The sequence below is a fragment of the Myotis lucifugus genome, unplaced genomic scaffold (assembly GCF_000147115.1).
Source record: "Myotis lucifugus unplaced genomic scaffold, Myoluc2.0 scaffold_76, whole genome shotgun sequence".
Lineage (NCBI taxonomy): Eukaryota > Metazoa > Chordata > Mammalia > Chiroptera > Vespertilionidae > Myotis > Myotis lucifugus.
The window spans coordinates 2,183,786-2,197,412 of NW_005871124.1; the positions used below are offsets into that span (position 1 = coordinate 2,183,786).

The window sequence follows — 13,627 nt, forward strand, 5'->3', positions numbered from 1 at the left end:
GGTCTGAGCCCTGCAGCCAGCGAACCGCTAGAGGCGATGGACTACCAGCAGAAAACGACGTTCAGGTGAAGACCAGTGTGGAACCCAAGGAGAGGACGCCGCAGACCAGGCCCAGGATTGAGACTTGGCCTCTGGCCAGCCCTGGCCAGAAGGTTTTTCCAATCCCTGGTGAGGAGGGATTAGTAGTTAAACAAGGATCCACGTGCGGCACACAGCACCTATCAGTTCTATGCAGGTCCAAGGTGATTGCTAAGCACACTGTCTAGTGTTGGCTCGCCTCCCAGCCCCTTAACAAGATTCCAAGTTCAAGATGCCCATCAAGTGCCGAGAAACGGAAACGGGTGAACCCACGGGCCAGGGTGTTAGCATCTTGGAGCTGAGCAGCTGAGCTGTTGGGTCCCGCAGACCCTGAGCGCAGGTGCCATTCTCCCCTTGGGGATGGCTAGGGGACCAAGTCTCTTAAAGCAGCCCTTGAACAAGGACCTCCCCTGCCTCAGATACCCAGGGAGCCTCCTGATGCAACGGGGCCTGCTGGTCTACCATTCCATTCGGATTCCATTGACAAGTGCAAAGGGATTTGGGGTACAAACAGGTCTTTAGAAACGGCAGCCTGGGAGCCCCGGGACCACAGCCTCTCCGACAACCTGCCCTGATGCTTCCCACTCCTGAGTCCTTCCTGCGGGGCCGTAAGTCCCACCGCGACTTGCTTTGATCTCAGGAAAAACACAGCTTATCTGCATGGTTGCCGTAAGGCCTTGGGCTTTTCCTTTGTCGGTGTAATGATTTCTATTGCTTCCGGTGTGGGACTTATCTATATAAATCATCTGATCAGCTTCACGTTCGCCACATCCCTCCTAGTTCTAGTTCTAGTTCAGGGTCAGGCATCTCATCAGTAAAGAGATGGCAGAGGCTGACAGCCACCTCAGGCTCTGTTCCGGCTCCATCGGTCACCCCAGGGCTCACTCCCGCTCGCTTTCATAAGGCTGGTGCTGGGTTTCAGCCCCGGGCCCCAGGGTCAGAGTTCCTCGCTGGGACTAACCTAAGATGCTGGCAGAGGCTCTGATGGTCCAGCATGAGCTGCACCCAGAGAGGTCAAGTTGGCTGTTGGGATAAAGTGCCCGACTCTCACCCTGAGGCCAGATTATTGTAGGATTTCTGGCCAGCAAGACCCCACCAGGTAGTTCATTGAGCTCCCGGGTATAAGGAATCTCATGACAGGATAGACTCTGCTTCTTAAATACATGGTGTGTGCACCGAGGCCAACAATTCGTTTGTGGTCTGGACCGCTAACCCACGATGCCTTCATCACTGATCCTTTCCTGTAGTCTATTCAATTATGCGACCCACGGCATTCTGATGGCATTTTGATGGCAAAACCCGAGCTTAGCATGCAGGCGGGATGACGGGCGCTGGATATGGCCGGGCGTTACCTGAGGCTCCACGTCCAGTATGGCGATCAGGCCCTGCTCATGGATCTTCCGGATGGTCTCCAGCTTTGTTCCATACATGGCGTCCTCGTGGCTGCCGTACTCCAAGTACTCGTTGTTAGAGATGTCTTGCATCATTTGGTCGTGAGATACAAAGTAATAGTTCTTCCCGTTTTCTTCATCTTTCTTTGGAGGTCTGGTGGTATCTGCAAAGTCACACGTCAAGAGAGGATTAAAAGGCTGAGTCTGTGCTCCCAGTGGACCTACCCAAACCTAATCGCTTCTTTTTAAAAAAATATATTTTATTGATTTTTTACAGAGAGGAATAGAGAGTTAGAAACATCGATGAGAGAGAAACATCGATCAGTTGCTTCCTGCACACTCCCAACTGGGTATGTGCCTGCAACCAAGGTACATGCCCTTGACCGGAATCGAACCTGGGACCCTTCAGTCAGGCTGACACTCTATCCACTGAGCCAAACCGGTTAGGACCTAATCGCTTTTAAAAAAAATATATATTTTATTGGTTTTTTTACAGAGAGGAAGGGAGAAGGATAGAGAGTTAGAAACATTGATGGGAGAGAAACATCGATCAGCTGCCTCCTGCACACCTCCCACTGGGGATGTGCCCGCAACCAAGGTACATGCCCTTGACCGGAATCGAACCTGGGACCTTTCAGTCCGCAGGCCAACGCTCTATCCACTGAGCCAAACCAGTACGGCCCTAATCACTTCTTAAAGCTGTGGATTCCACAGTACATGCCTCATGCCCTGTTCCCATCCTTAGTAGCCTTGTAGCACTAAATTCTAGAAGTTGTATTTATCTGCGTGACATCAGACCACGGTAGCTGGCGAGTTGATTGGTTTGGTGAACCTTCCAGTGTTTAGATAAGATCTCTTTCGTTCTTTCATGGGTCACCACATGAGAAAGACACAAAACGACCCGAGTAACGTGACTCCCTGTATACCTTAACGCAGCTAGGCAGAAGGAAAAAAGAATGTAAAAGATAGAAAACTACCTATGGTTATTTAAATTGAAGATCAATGAAAACGTCAGTTCCTCAGTCTCACTAGGCACATTTCCAGGGTTCAGTAGACACACGTGGCTACTGGCGACTGTGCTGGACAGTGAAGATACTGAGAAGGTCCATTGGGTTCTGCTCATCTGGAGCATCTTGCACAAGGAGGATGGTAGACTATAGCAGAGGCATACCATACTGAACACACAATGACGTCAGCCCGATGTGGCCACCAGAGTTAAGACCGTAACCAGGAGCTGGCAAACTATGGCCTGTGGGGCAAATATGCCCACTGTCTGTTTCTGTAAAGAAAGTTTCATTGGAACACAGCTACGCCCATTTCTTTCCATACTGTCTATGCCTGATCTCCCTTCCTTCCTTCTTTCCTTCTTTCCTTCCTTCCTTCCTTCCTTCCTTCCTTCCTTCCTTCCTTCCTTCCTTCCTTCCTTCCTTCCTTCCTTCCGCGGCAAGGACACATTTGTGCTGCTCTTTGCTGAGTGGATGGGTTCAAACCCATAGGGAATCCCCTCTCTCCTGCCCCAACTAGACTATTAGAACTTCCAAGTACTCATGGGCATCAAAAATGTGGATTTTTTAAAAAAAAGAATCCTTTCTCCAGGTACATGGAAAGTTCAATAAATGGCATATACTACGTGGATGCTGTACTGTCTTCCATCACTTTGGTAGGTAAACATATGACATACACACATCTGGGGCTAAATATATCAGAGAGGTGACATGCTTGAGGTCAGCAATGGTATGCTTTAAAACCAAGCTAGTGAACTGGCCCTTTAATAACATTAAATTGTTCAATAGCTGTTCAATTATTATGTGATCTGGAAGAAACGAAATGTTGGCTAATTTAAACTTCAGAGTAGTAGTAATATTATACTGGTCGGATGGCTACTATTTATTGAGCATCTGCTAAGTGCTTCACATGATCGCAAATTCTCTTTGTATCTCTAGACCAGGGGTGGGGAACCTCCGGCCCGTGGGCCATATAAGGCCTGAGAAATCATTTGGTCTGGCCTGCCAACGCATTAGGGGTGAGTCAATGAAATGTATGACCAAATAGAGCAGGCTGATTAAAAAATTTTTTTAATTGATTAAGGTATTACATATGTGTCCTTATCCCCCCATTGCCCTCACCCCCCCCTGGTGTCTGTGTCCATTGGTCAGGCCTATATGCTTGCATACAAGCCCTTTGGTTGATCTCTCCCCGTAACCCCCACCCTCCCCTACCTTCCCTCTGAGGTTTGAGCATCTGATCGATGCTTCTCTGTCTCTGGATCTGTTTTTGTTCATCAGTTTATGTTGTTCATTATAATCCACAAATGAATGAGATCATGTGATATTTATCTTTCTCTGACTGACTTATTTCGCTTAGCATAATGCTCTCCAGTTCCATCCATGCTGTTGCAAATGGTAGGAGTTCCTTCCTTTTTACAGCAGCGTAGTATTCCATTGTGTGGATGTGCCACAGTTTTTTAATCCACTCATCTGCTGATGGGCACTTAGGCTGTTTCCAAATCTTAGCTATTATTTACAAGAGCAGGCTAGTGTTTAAGTTGATGATTTTGTACGGCCCAGAGTGATGTTATGAATATCCAAATGGCCGTTGGCAGAAAAAGGTTCCCCACCCCTGCTCTAGAATGACTTCATTTTATAGTTGAGGGAACAAAGAGGGCAAGAGGTTAAGGATAAGCTATAGAAGATAAGGGGAATAAAAATATTATAAAGTTCTTTATAATAAACACCTGGCAGCACATTGACTGGATTTTGAAAGTGACAAAGTCAACAATTCAGTTACTGAGTAAGAAAACTATTGTTATATCAAAGAAAAACTATACTATCATTAAAACCTATTTTTCTGAAGAATACTTCATCTGAATAATCTTTATGACACACTTTCGAAAAAATCAGGTTACAAACAGAATGGATGAACCCAATTTTGTTAAAAAACAACAACCACAAGCACACACTACTCCAGTGATGGCGAACCTATGACACACGTGTCAGAGGTGACACGCGAACTCATTTTTGTGGTTGATTTTTCTTTGTTAAATGGCATTTAAATATATAAAATAAATATAAAAATATAAATCTTTGTTTTCCTATGGTTGCAAATATCAAAAAATTTCTATATGTGACACTGCACCAGAGTTAAGTTAGGGTTTTTCAAAATGCTGACACGCTGAGCTCAAAAGGTTCGCCATCACTGGACTACACATATCTGCACTAAGAGAAGTCTGGGAGGGTATAAAAGAAAATATTTATGGCACTATTATTAGGGGGGTGGGGTTGGGATCATTAACTCATTTTCTTCTTTGTTCTTTTTTGGATCTTCCAGATTCATTTTTTTTTATTTTTATTGACTTCAGAAACGAAGGGAGAGGGAGAGAGAAAAACATCAATGATGAGAATCATTGATCAGCTGCCTCCTGCACGCCCCTCACTAGGGATCGAGCCTGCAACCCAGGTCTGTGCCCTGAGGAGGAATCGAGCCATGACTTCCTGGTTTACAGGTCAATGCTCAACCACTGAGTCACGCCGGCCAGGCCCAAATTTCTTATAGTGAAGAGTTATTACTAATTTAATCAGAAAAAATAGATAAATTACAATATTACACAAGTACTAGAAAAAAATATACTTAAGAGACATTGCTTACGTGGAATAGGGTATGCAAACCGGTCCGGGTGCTTTGTGATGAGGGTGTTTTTTATGTGTCTTCTCCCAACACCATGCGCACCTAGGCCATTTGTTGGAAGGAAGGGAAAACGGACAATTGTTAATAGTATTCACAGTATTCCGAAGACGAGAATAAGAAAACCACGTGTTTCCCCAACCAGACTCACCTAATAAGACTAGTGTTTTCCTTTTGAATGCTGGCAGTTTTACTACTTCTTCATATGTAACAAGATCTAATTGATCAAACACTAAAATGCAAAGATTTAGAAGACAGGTAAATTTGCAGGAAGAATAGTTCACGTATGTCAATGACAATTTTGCTGGCGAAACTAAAGCAGTAGTAAAACCATGTCTTAAAAAATATCTGAATCCGACTTCTAATATGTTTAAGTCCTATAACCTTTCGGAAGAAAATGTCATCTTTAAGCCCATGAAAATGCACTTCGGAAGCAGGGGCAGCCAAAGATACGTTGAGCACATGCATGAAAGTCCAATTCTAAAAGATACCGCCTATCTTTCATGCAGTAGCCAACAAATCAGACGAATTCATTCAAAACCACATGCTGCTCATCTCTTTGCAATTCTAAGAAACCAGCATTACTAAAAAGGAGAAAGTCTGCAGACAGTGGCCAACATGAATATAGAATGAATGCAACTACAGAGAAGCAAGAAAGAGGCCAGCGAGGCCAGCTAGGGATGGATGTGAGATGCATGGACAGCTGGTCTTGAACTTCATGGTTCTTTCTCTCAACCGAGTTGCTGAAGGCAGCATGCTAGATGCTCTCAAGGTCAAGTTCTGGGACTATGATGTCACAGGCGTTTGAAATGAGCATCTCACAGGTCTTATTGCGACCCAGCTATCCATTCGATGGAACTCGTGGGGACGTGAGTAGGGAGACAGGCTCCGCTGGGCCCCAGGCAGTAAGTGAGGATGAACACGATGGAAAGAAGCATGAAGCAGAGTCTCAGCTTGAAAACCTTTGCACAAGGGAGTTCTCTCATCATTACAGACTGAGAAGAAATACTTTAAAGACATTTTTGGGGGAACCTGCCTCTTAACAGAACTATTACAAAAACTTTCCCGAGAGGACAAACCATTCCTGTGGAAGTTCAAGGCAGTGCGGTTCTCAGACACGTTTGAAAATTCTCACAAGGCGGCTACAATCATGCACCTATGTTTCCTGTAAGACTATTCTGCATGGTTATGCAAAAATGTGGTCAGGCACATGGCAATTTCCTCTTTCAGGGATACGGAATGTGCTATGGATTTTAGAGGGCTGGAGGGAAACTCAATAAAATGGATTCCCTGTGTAATAAAGAATCGAGGGTGTTTCAGTCAATGAGAGAAGCTTCTAGGCCCTGCGACAAAATGGCCAAATGCCTTTGAATATCAGCTCAGTCCTTAACTGTCTGTGATCTTCCCAGTAGCAAAGAACCGTAAAATGCAAAGTACGCTACTCTGGAATGCAACAGATCAGAAACAAACAAACAAACAAACAAACAAACAAAAGTATCATTCCCAAAATATGAAAAGAAAGAAATGCAATATGCTAAAACAGGGTTAGTGCATGTTAATGGGTATTTCTGTGTTTGTTTTCTTTTGAGAACTTGGTTCCATAAAGCAGCGGTTCTCAACCTGTGGGTCTCGCCCCCTTTGGGGGTCAAACGACCCTTTCACAGGGATCGCCTAAGACCATTGGAAAACACATATATCATTACATATTGTTTTTGTGATTAATCACTATGCTTTAATGATGTTCAATTTGTAACAATGAAATTGGAGGTCACCACAACATGAAGAACTGTATTAAAGGGTCGCGGCCTTAGGAAGGTTGAGAACCGCTGCATAAAGGCTGACTGAAAGTCTTTCAAGCAAATGCTCTAGCAACGGCTAAAACCCAAGAAGTGCTTTCTGCGTCTGAATGGCAGCCTTGCAAAATCGAAATGAACACGAGGCTCTCTGCGTAGCAGAGCTAGCGGGTCACGCTGCGGTGGTGACAGGGTGACGAGAGTCACCAAAATATTTAAAACCAGGAGTGCTGACGACACTGCTTTTTCTCCCTACTGCCCTCTGGGTGGCATTTCCATCCAGGAAACGTGCGCTAGTGGAAGAGGCGCATCAACCAGCTGGCAGACTTTCATAGACAAAATATCAAACCTCTCACAGAAGAGCAAGGTGAGAATGACACAGCTTTCTGAATGGTGGGTACACCGCTTCCCCTCTACAGAGCCTAACTCCAATCCTACTGAAACAAGACCCGTCATTTTCCAAAACACAGAAGAACGAGTTAGAGTCACCATGGACACCACAAACAAATGAACTGGGATGTTACAGATCGGTACCTTAACCTTAAATGGGTAGCATGAGGAGGTTACTCTGCTCAGAATCAAATCAACACGTGGCCAGAGGATTGCAAAACAATCAAAAACAATATTGGAAAAGAAGACGTACAAGGGATAGAAGGAGAACACAGAGATTGGACTTTTACAGGCTTTAAGATGCTTGTTGATTAACTAAAAGGACGTCATGAAAGGAAACCATCAAAAACAAAGAGGCATAGTCACTCAACAGGTTACTTACATGCAGAGGCCATTGGGAGTAAGACAGCATGAAAAATGGACAGGGGTCATTGAAATATGGCTTTAATATATTAGTAAAATAAAAGTATATGCACAAAAGAAACTTTATCATGCAATATTCTCAACACGAGGCAAATCAATCACATTAAGAAACAAACCCATTTAATACAAATTCAGCAACACCCTTCTCGCAAAGCCAGCGGCTTTCCTACGTGAGCAGCCGCGTGGAGATTTTGTCTGGGAACAGTGACAAGCAGCCTTCCTGGGTTTGCATTTCGGGCCTTCCTGTACTGTTTGCCACTCTAATCACCTGTGCCTATTACTTTTCTTGTTTAAAGAGAAAAACGTCCACAGGGCAGTGAGATTTTGGGCCACTTTTGGTTGCCTTTAGCGTCCTCTGTATTCAAGAAAAAAGTTATAGCTTTTTAGGCAGTACTAATCTGTGGCATGAAGCATAATTTAAGCACACCTATGAAATCCTCTATGTTCATACAGATGTAAATAGGGTCTCAGAAGATTTAAATACCTCTGCTCAGGGCTCTAACGTTGAAAAAATGAACGAGGGAATATTTTTTCAAAGTTTACATGAGTAACGGGATCTGCAACTGATTTCGGAAGTCCCAGGGCAAGGAGCCTCAAGGCCTCAGGACTGCAGTTCCCCCAGCACAGTGGTTGGCAAACTGCGGCTCTCGAGCCACACGCAGCTCTTTGGCCCCTTGAGTGTGGCTCTTCCACAAAATACCGACTTCTGCACATGGCCCATGAAGTTTCAATCGCACTGTACGTGTGCGCCCGCACGTGGTATTTTGTGGAAGAGCCACACTCAAGGGGCCAAAGAGCCGCATGTGGCTCGCAAGCCGCAGTTTGCCGACCATTGCCCCAGCAGCATGACAATCTTCCCCATCAAGTTCATGTGGCTGCAAACTTGGCCGCATTGCAGAAGACAAGCTTGCTGCGAACACTATACACCATGGTCACATCTATCCCCAAGGCTTCAGAAATACTGTCTGGCACAGTTGGCTCATGTGATCTTGACCTCCTGGGAAGCCACTCAATATCCATGCCACTGTTAAGTATTTAGGTAACCCCTTTCCAGTTGAATCTTCTTCATAAGCCTTTAGCACTGATTCCTTGTCTCTGCTTGGAAAAGCTAGAAGGGTCTTTAAATACCGTACAAATCCTTCCGCTAGAGAAGACAGCACACGGGGGACACTGGGCCGAGCGCACACTCTTGTGCCTGTGGTGACCGGGCAGCTGGCATGGGTGCAGGAATGCAGTGGTGGGGACAACGGCCCTAGAGAGAGTGTCTAGAGAATGAGTGCCCCATTCAAAAGGGTCACCAAGAGCCTAGAGCCGTGAAGGAAGAAAGTGGGCCTTGTGTTACTATATTCTCTGTTCTTCTTGGTCTTCTGGGCCTGATTTTCAACTGTGATAACTATTATTATTTTTAAAATATATTTCTATTGATGTCAGAGAGGAAGGGAGAGGGAGAGAGAGAAACATCAATGATGAGAGAGAATCATGGATCGGCTGCCTCCTGCATGCCCCACACTGGGGATGGAGCCCACAACCTGGGCATGTGCCCTGATTGGGAATCGAACTGTACCTCCTGGTTCCTAGGTCGATGCTCAAGAACTGAGCCACACTAGATGGGCAATAGCTATTATTTTAAACACCGTGAGTGAATGTGGAAAACAAAACTTATTTATAGGTCATATTCAGCGAATAGGCTGCCACTTTATAATGTGAGATGTAGGCAACACAGTTTGAAGAGAAGTCTGCTTTAATTAGACATGTGAACTCTCCCAGTAACAGAAATGGAAAGAATTAATTCTAGTGTTACCATTCCTATCAGTTCCAGATGTTGACATAGTTCCCATTCCTCATTTTTACTAAAAATATAAACAACTTCAGGATGATGATAAGGTTTGGATCTTGCCACCAATATATGCTGAATTCTCAAATATTTGAAGCAGGAAACAAAACATGTGGCCCTTATTTTATTTTACTGAGCTTTATGAGAAGATGCCCTACTGTGTTTTACAATCAACTTTGGAAAAAGTCCCGGAAATCCTTCAGAAAGATAGTTTGGTTTGTGACCCATGAGCCCATTTAGCTAGTTCTTGGTACTGAAGAACAGGATATTTCAAGTTCTCAAAATATCCACCTTATGGATGGAGGTCACCTGTATTTGTTTCTCTCTCTTTTTTTGTTAATCCTCACCTGAGGACATTTTTCCATTGATTTTTAGAGAGAGTGGAAGAGAAAGAAAGACAGAAACATTGATGTGAGAGAAACACATTGAGTGGTTGCCTCCTGCACGTGCCCTGACTAGGGCCCGGGCCAGGGAGGAGCCTGCAACCAAAGTATGTGCCCTTGACCGGAATTGAACCTGGGACCCTTTGGTCCGCAGGCAGGTGCTGTATCCACTGAGACACACTGGCCAGGGCTGTTTCTCTCCCTTAGAGCAATCCTTTATACAGGCCATGCCGCAGGTTAGACTGAACTTTCATCAGAGCTAAAAGCAGAACAGCTGACACAGTATCTGGCTTCCTTTTCTGCCTTCATCTCTTGTCAAGAGTCAAGATGATCATGAAGCAAATGGCTCGTCTGCACTTTCTAATGAGCCACATGCAAGAGTTGGTTGGTGAATGGGAAGGACCCTGAAGGGATGGTGAAAGTAAGGCCACTTCACAAAGGCCAGGAAAGGGGCCCGGTGCCTCCTGCCGACCAGGAAAGCTTCCGGGAGACTCAGGAGCGATGACTTTGCAGGGAAGGGCACCCTGACAATTGTCTGACTAGACAATGACAAACGAGCCTGAAATACCAGTTCTACAGAGAAACCTGAGAGGCTCTGTCAGGACCTTATAAGAAGCTCAGACCGGCCGGCCATCGGCCGGCCATCGGGGAAGAGGAGGGGACATGAGGAGGAAGGCCCCGAGGCCCAGAAGACCACTGCGTGGGAAGAAGCTGAAGAGAACAAGAAAGCGGTGGCGGTGGGTCCCCCCACATTCTTAGTTCCAAGTTTACAAGAACTTAGCCCACGGTTTTGGCTTGGAGGTAGGAGATCAAAAGAGAAAAAGCCATTCTGTCCTATCCCTACGAGGCCCCTGCCTTCTTTATCAAGGGCGAGAGCCTTCACACTTGATGGGCAGGTTCCCAGCGCGAAAGCCTGAGACCAGGGACAGCGAAGGAGGCCTTGGCTTCATGTAATGATAGCCATTTGCCAGGCCCGGTGGAGAAGGAGCCGGAGATCCACCAGATTTCAGAATTAGAAATGATGCCCTCGACTGGCCAATGTGATGGGAGATTCTGCTGTTTTGAGGGCCACAGGAGCCACGTGATCTTGGAGCTGCAATGACTTGGGTGTGCGGACGCCTGGGCCCAGCTCCGGCTGCCTGGTCAGCTGACGGGCGTGTTCGCAGCGCCGCTGAGCATCGCCTACGATGCATCAGAACAGGCAGATGGGAGAGCAGGGATGGCCCAGGGGACCAAGCAGGGGAACAGGGGAGAAGGCAAAATTCTGAAGTGAATGAGGCAGTGGATTCTTGCTCAGCATGTGGAGGTTCTAGTTTTTCAATCAACTTTGTATGTGTCCTCAGAGCTGAATGAGGGGAGATGGGCCAATGGAGCGCTCCTGTCACGTGCTCTCTATTAGTAGAATGTACAGCCAGCGATGAACTGAGAGCCTTAAGCAGCCACTTTGCTTTCCTAGGTTTAAATGAATTTTAACGTCGTCTATCTATCTGTATCATTTAAAATTATTGTAAAAATCACACAAGGATATATATCTCTACATCAGCGGTTCTCAACCTGTGGGTCGCGACCCCTTTGGCGGTCGAATGACCCTTTCACAGGGGTCGCCTAAGACCATCCTGCATATCAGATATTTACATGACGATTCATCACAGTAGCAACATTACAGTGATGAAGTAGTAACGAAAATAATTTTATGGTTGGGTCACAACGTGAGGAACTGTATTAAAGGGCCAGAAGGTTGAGAACCACTGGTCTACATATATATACACACACACATATATAAATAATTTGTGAGCCTGTTAGAAGCTGATGGAAATAAGAAGACTACAGAGCATTTACCACGAAGAGTTGCTAGATCATGCCTAACGAATCTGCTTTAAATATTTCTCCCCTTTATAAAAGCAAAAACGCCATTAGCAGCCTAGCACTCTGCGGTGGCACATAATCAGACATGAGACAGTTTGTTGGAAATAAAATGTGGCCACTCGCATCTATTCCACATGACGTAGGACTTCAACATGCTTCCTTTTACTCTCTGAACCACAAACGAACCCTTGCGAGTTTCTAAAGCACTTTTTCTAATGAATGCTAACACCATCGCTCAAACATTCCGCAGACAGAAAGGTGTTTCTTATTGGTTGGAAGCACTGACCTGTCAATGGGTATGCATGATTGTGTTCAGTTGATTTTTTTGGCCACATGTTTGATTTTGGGAGTTATTTCTGAAACCCTGGGAACTAATCTCATGCCACTCTTAGATCACCACGCACTTTCTTTAACTTCAGTGAGCCCTCGGGAATCCTACTGCAATGACAGGTCATGCCTTTTGGGGATTCATTTCAGTTATTGGCAAACAAGTGAGCCTTTTGTCTTAAGAAAGGCAAGCTTCCAGAAAGGCAAGCATACCATGAAGGGAAGGGCAAGGTAATACTCTTGGTCTTTTAGGAGCCAAGGAAATACCAGTGAGGGAAGAAGACTAGCCACAGAACTGGACTAAACCAATTTAGTATCCGATGTCACTTGTGCCCTTTCAAACCGATTACCCAACCATCGGCAGCCCGGCTCTCTGTTAAAAGTGCGCCTCTGCCCTTTGAAATGTGCCCCGGGGCCAAGTCCAAGGGCCGGAGAGGAGCCAGGAGCAAGGGCATTTGCTCCAGACCAATCTCAGCAAGGAGGCCAGAGTCCTGGCGGCTCAGCAGTCTCCCAAGCTCGCATTTCTCAGGGGAGGACTTCATGTACTCGGTTCTTGCTGTTCCGGAGCCTGCTATTGCCAAATAGCGCTTTCTTCCTACGAAGTTGACTTCTGCAATATATCTGGCAACCAACCAACATCGTATGGGAAGGCAGGGGTTCTTGAACATTTTTGCCAGCTGATGAAGCGCTCACATGCTGGAGTTTGGGGACAGAGAACTCTGAAGCCTGAAGGACATGTGACCTATGTGTCGGGCTCTGCGGTGTGGGGCCGGCCGCAGCGACAGCCGGGTGTGTCCCTACCTGCGTTGTGCTTGGCCAAGTACTTGTCCTTGTACTGCTTCTTCTTCTTGCCAAACCATGTGCAGCTGGCCTGCTGCTCCTGTTTGGTCTTCTCCATGGCGATGCAAGCCACTCGCCTAGCGGACCAGGAGAGAGAGGGAAAGAACGCATGTCTAGTTTGATGTTGACCAAAGAGGAAAATCAATGATTTGAAAGATCACAGCACGAACGTACTCCTCACAGATTTTTCAGGTCATTCAGACAAAGCCTGTTCTTTGGCTTTCATGGCAATGTCCCAGAAAGGTCTGAAGAACACAGGCTCATCATAACATGACATTGTGTTCCTTGAGCACATACTAACGGATAACACATGAAAAGCCTACACCCATGGTCATGACATGCGGTGGAAAGAGCACTGGATGCTGAGCTGATACAGGTCTCGTTTGACCGCTTTAGTGTTAGGTGCCTTTCTGGGCAATTTCCATGTACGAACTCATGTAATCTTTCAAAGAACACACCAAACATGTTATCACTCCAGCAGTTCCCTTATGCTCTTCTGAAACCCCAGGCAACCACTGTGGCTACAGATCAGCTTTGCATTGTCTGCAATTTCATCATATAGAATGGAATCATATAGTTCGTGCTCTTTTTTTTGTCTGGAAACATAATGATTTTGAGTTT

The 13,627-nt window shown here is 45.7% G+C and overlaps 1 protein-coding gene across 6 annotated transcripts in view; it reads right to left on the minus strand.

The window, feature by feature from the left end:
• The window catches only part of CASK (calcium/calmodulin dependent serine protein kinase), a 215,338-nt gene that overhangs the window by 7,982 nt on the left and 193,729 nt on the right, over window positions 1-13,627 (minus strand). For 4 of the 6 annotated variants that reach the window (XM_023755377.1, XM_023755373.1, XM_023755372.1 and 1 more), the window contains 5 exons: window positions 12,968-13,083; window positions 5,302-5,382; window positions 5,115-5,195; window positions 1,431-1,633; window positions 46-165 (listed from right to left, as the gene is read on the minus strand). In XM_023755377.1, the coding sequence (XP_023611145.1) occupies window positions 46-165; window positions 1,431-1,633; window positions 5,115-5,195; window positions 5,302-5,382; window positions 12,968-13,083 (601 nt within the window). The remainder of the gene's footprint in view (window positions 1-45; window positions 166-1,430; window positions 1,634-5,114; window positions 5,196-5,301; window positions 5,383-12,967; window positions 13,084-13,627) is intronic. The other 2 variants (XM_023755374.1, XM_023755376.1) reach the window with 1 other exon arrangement.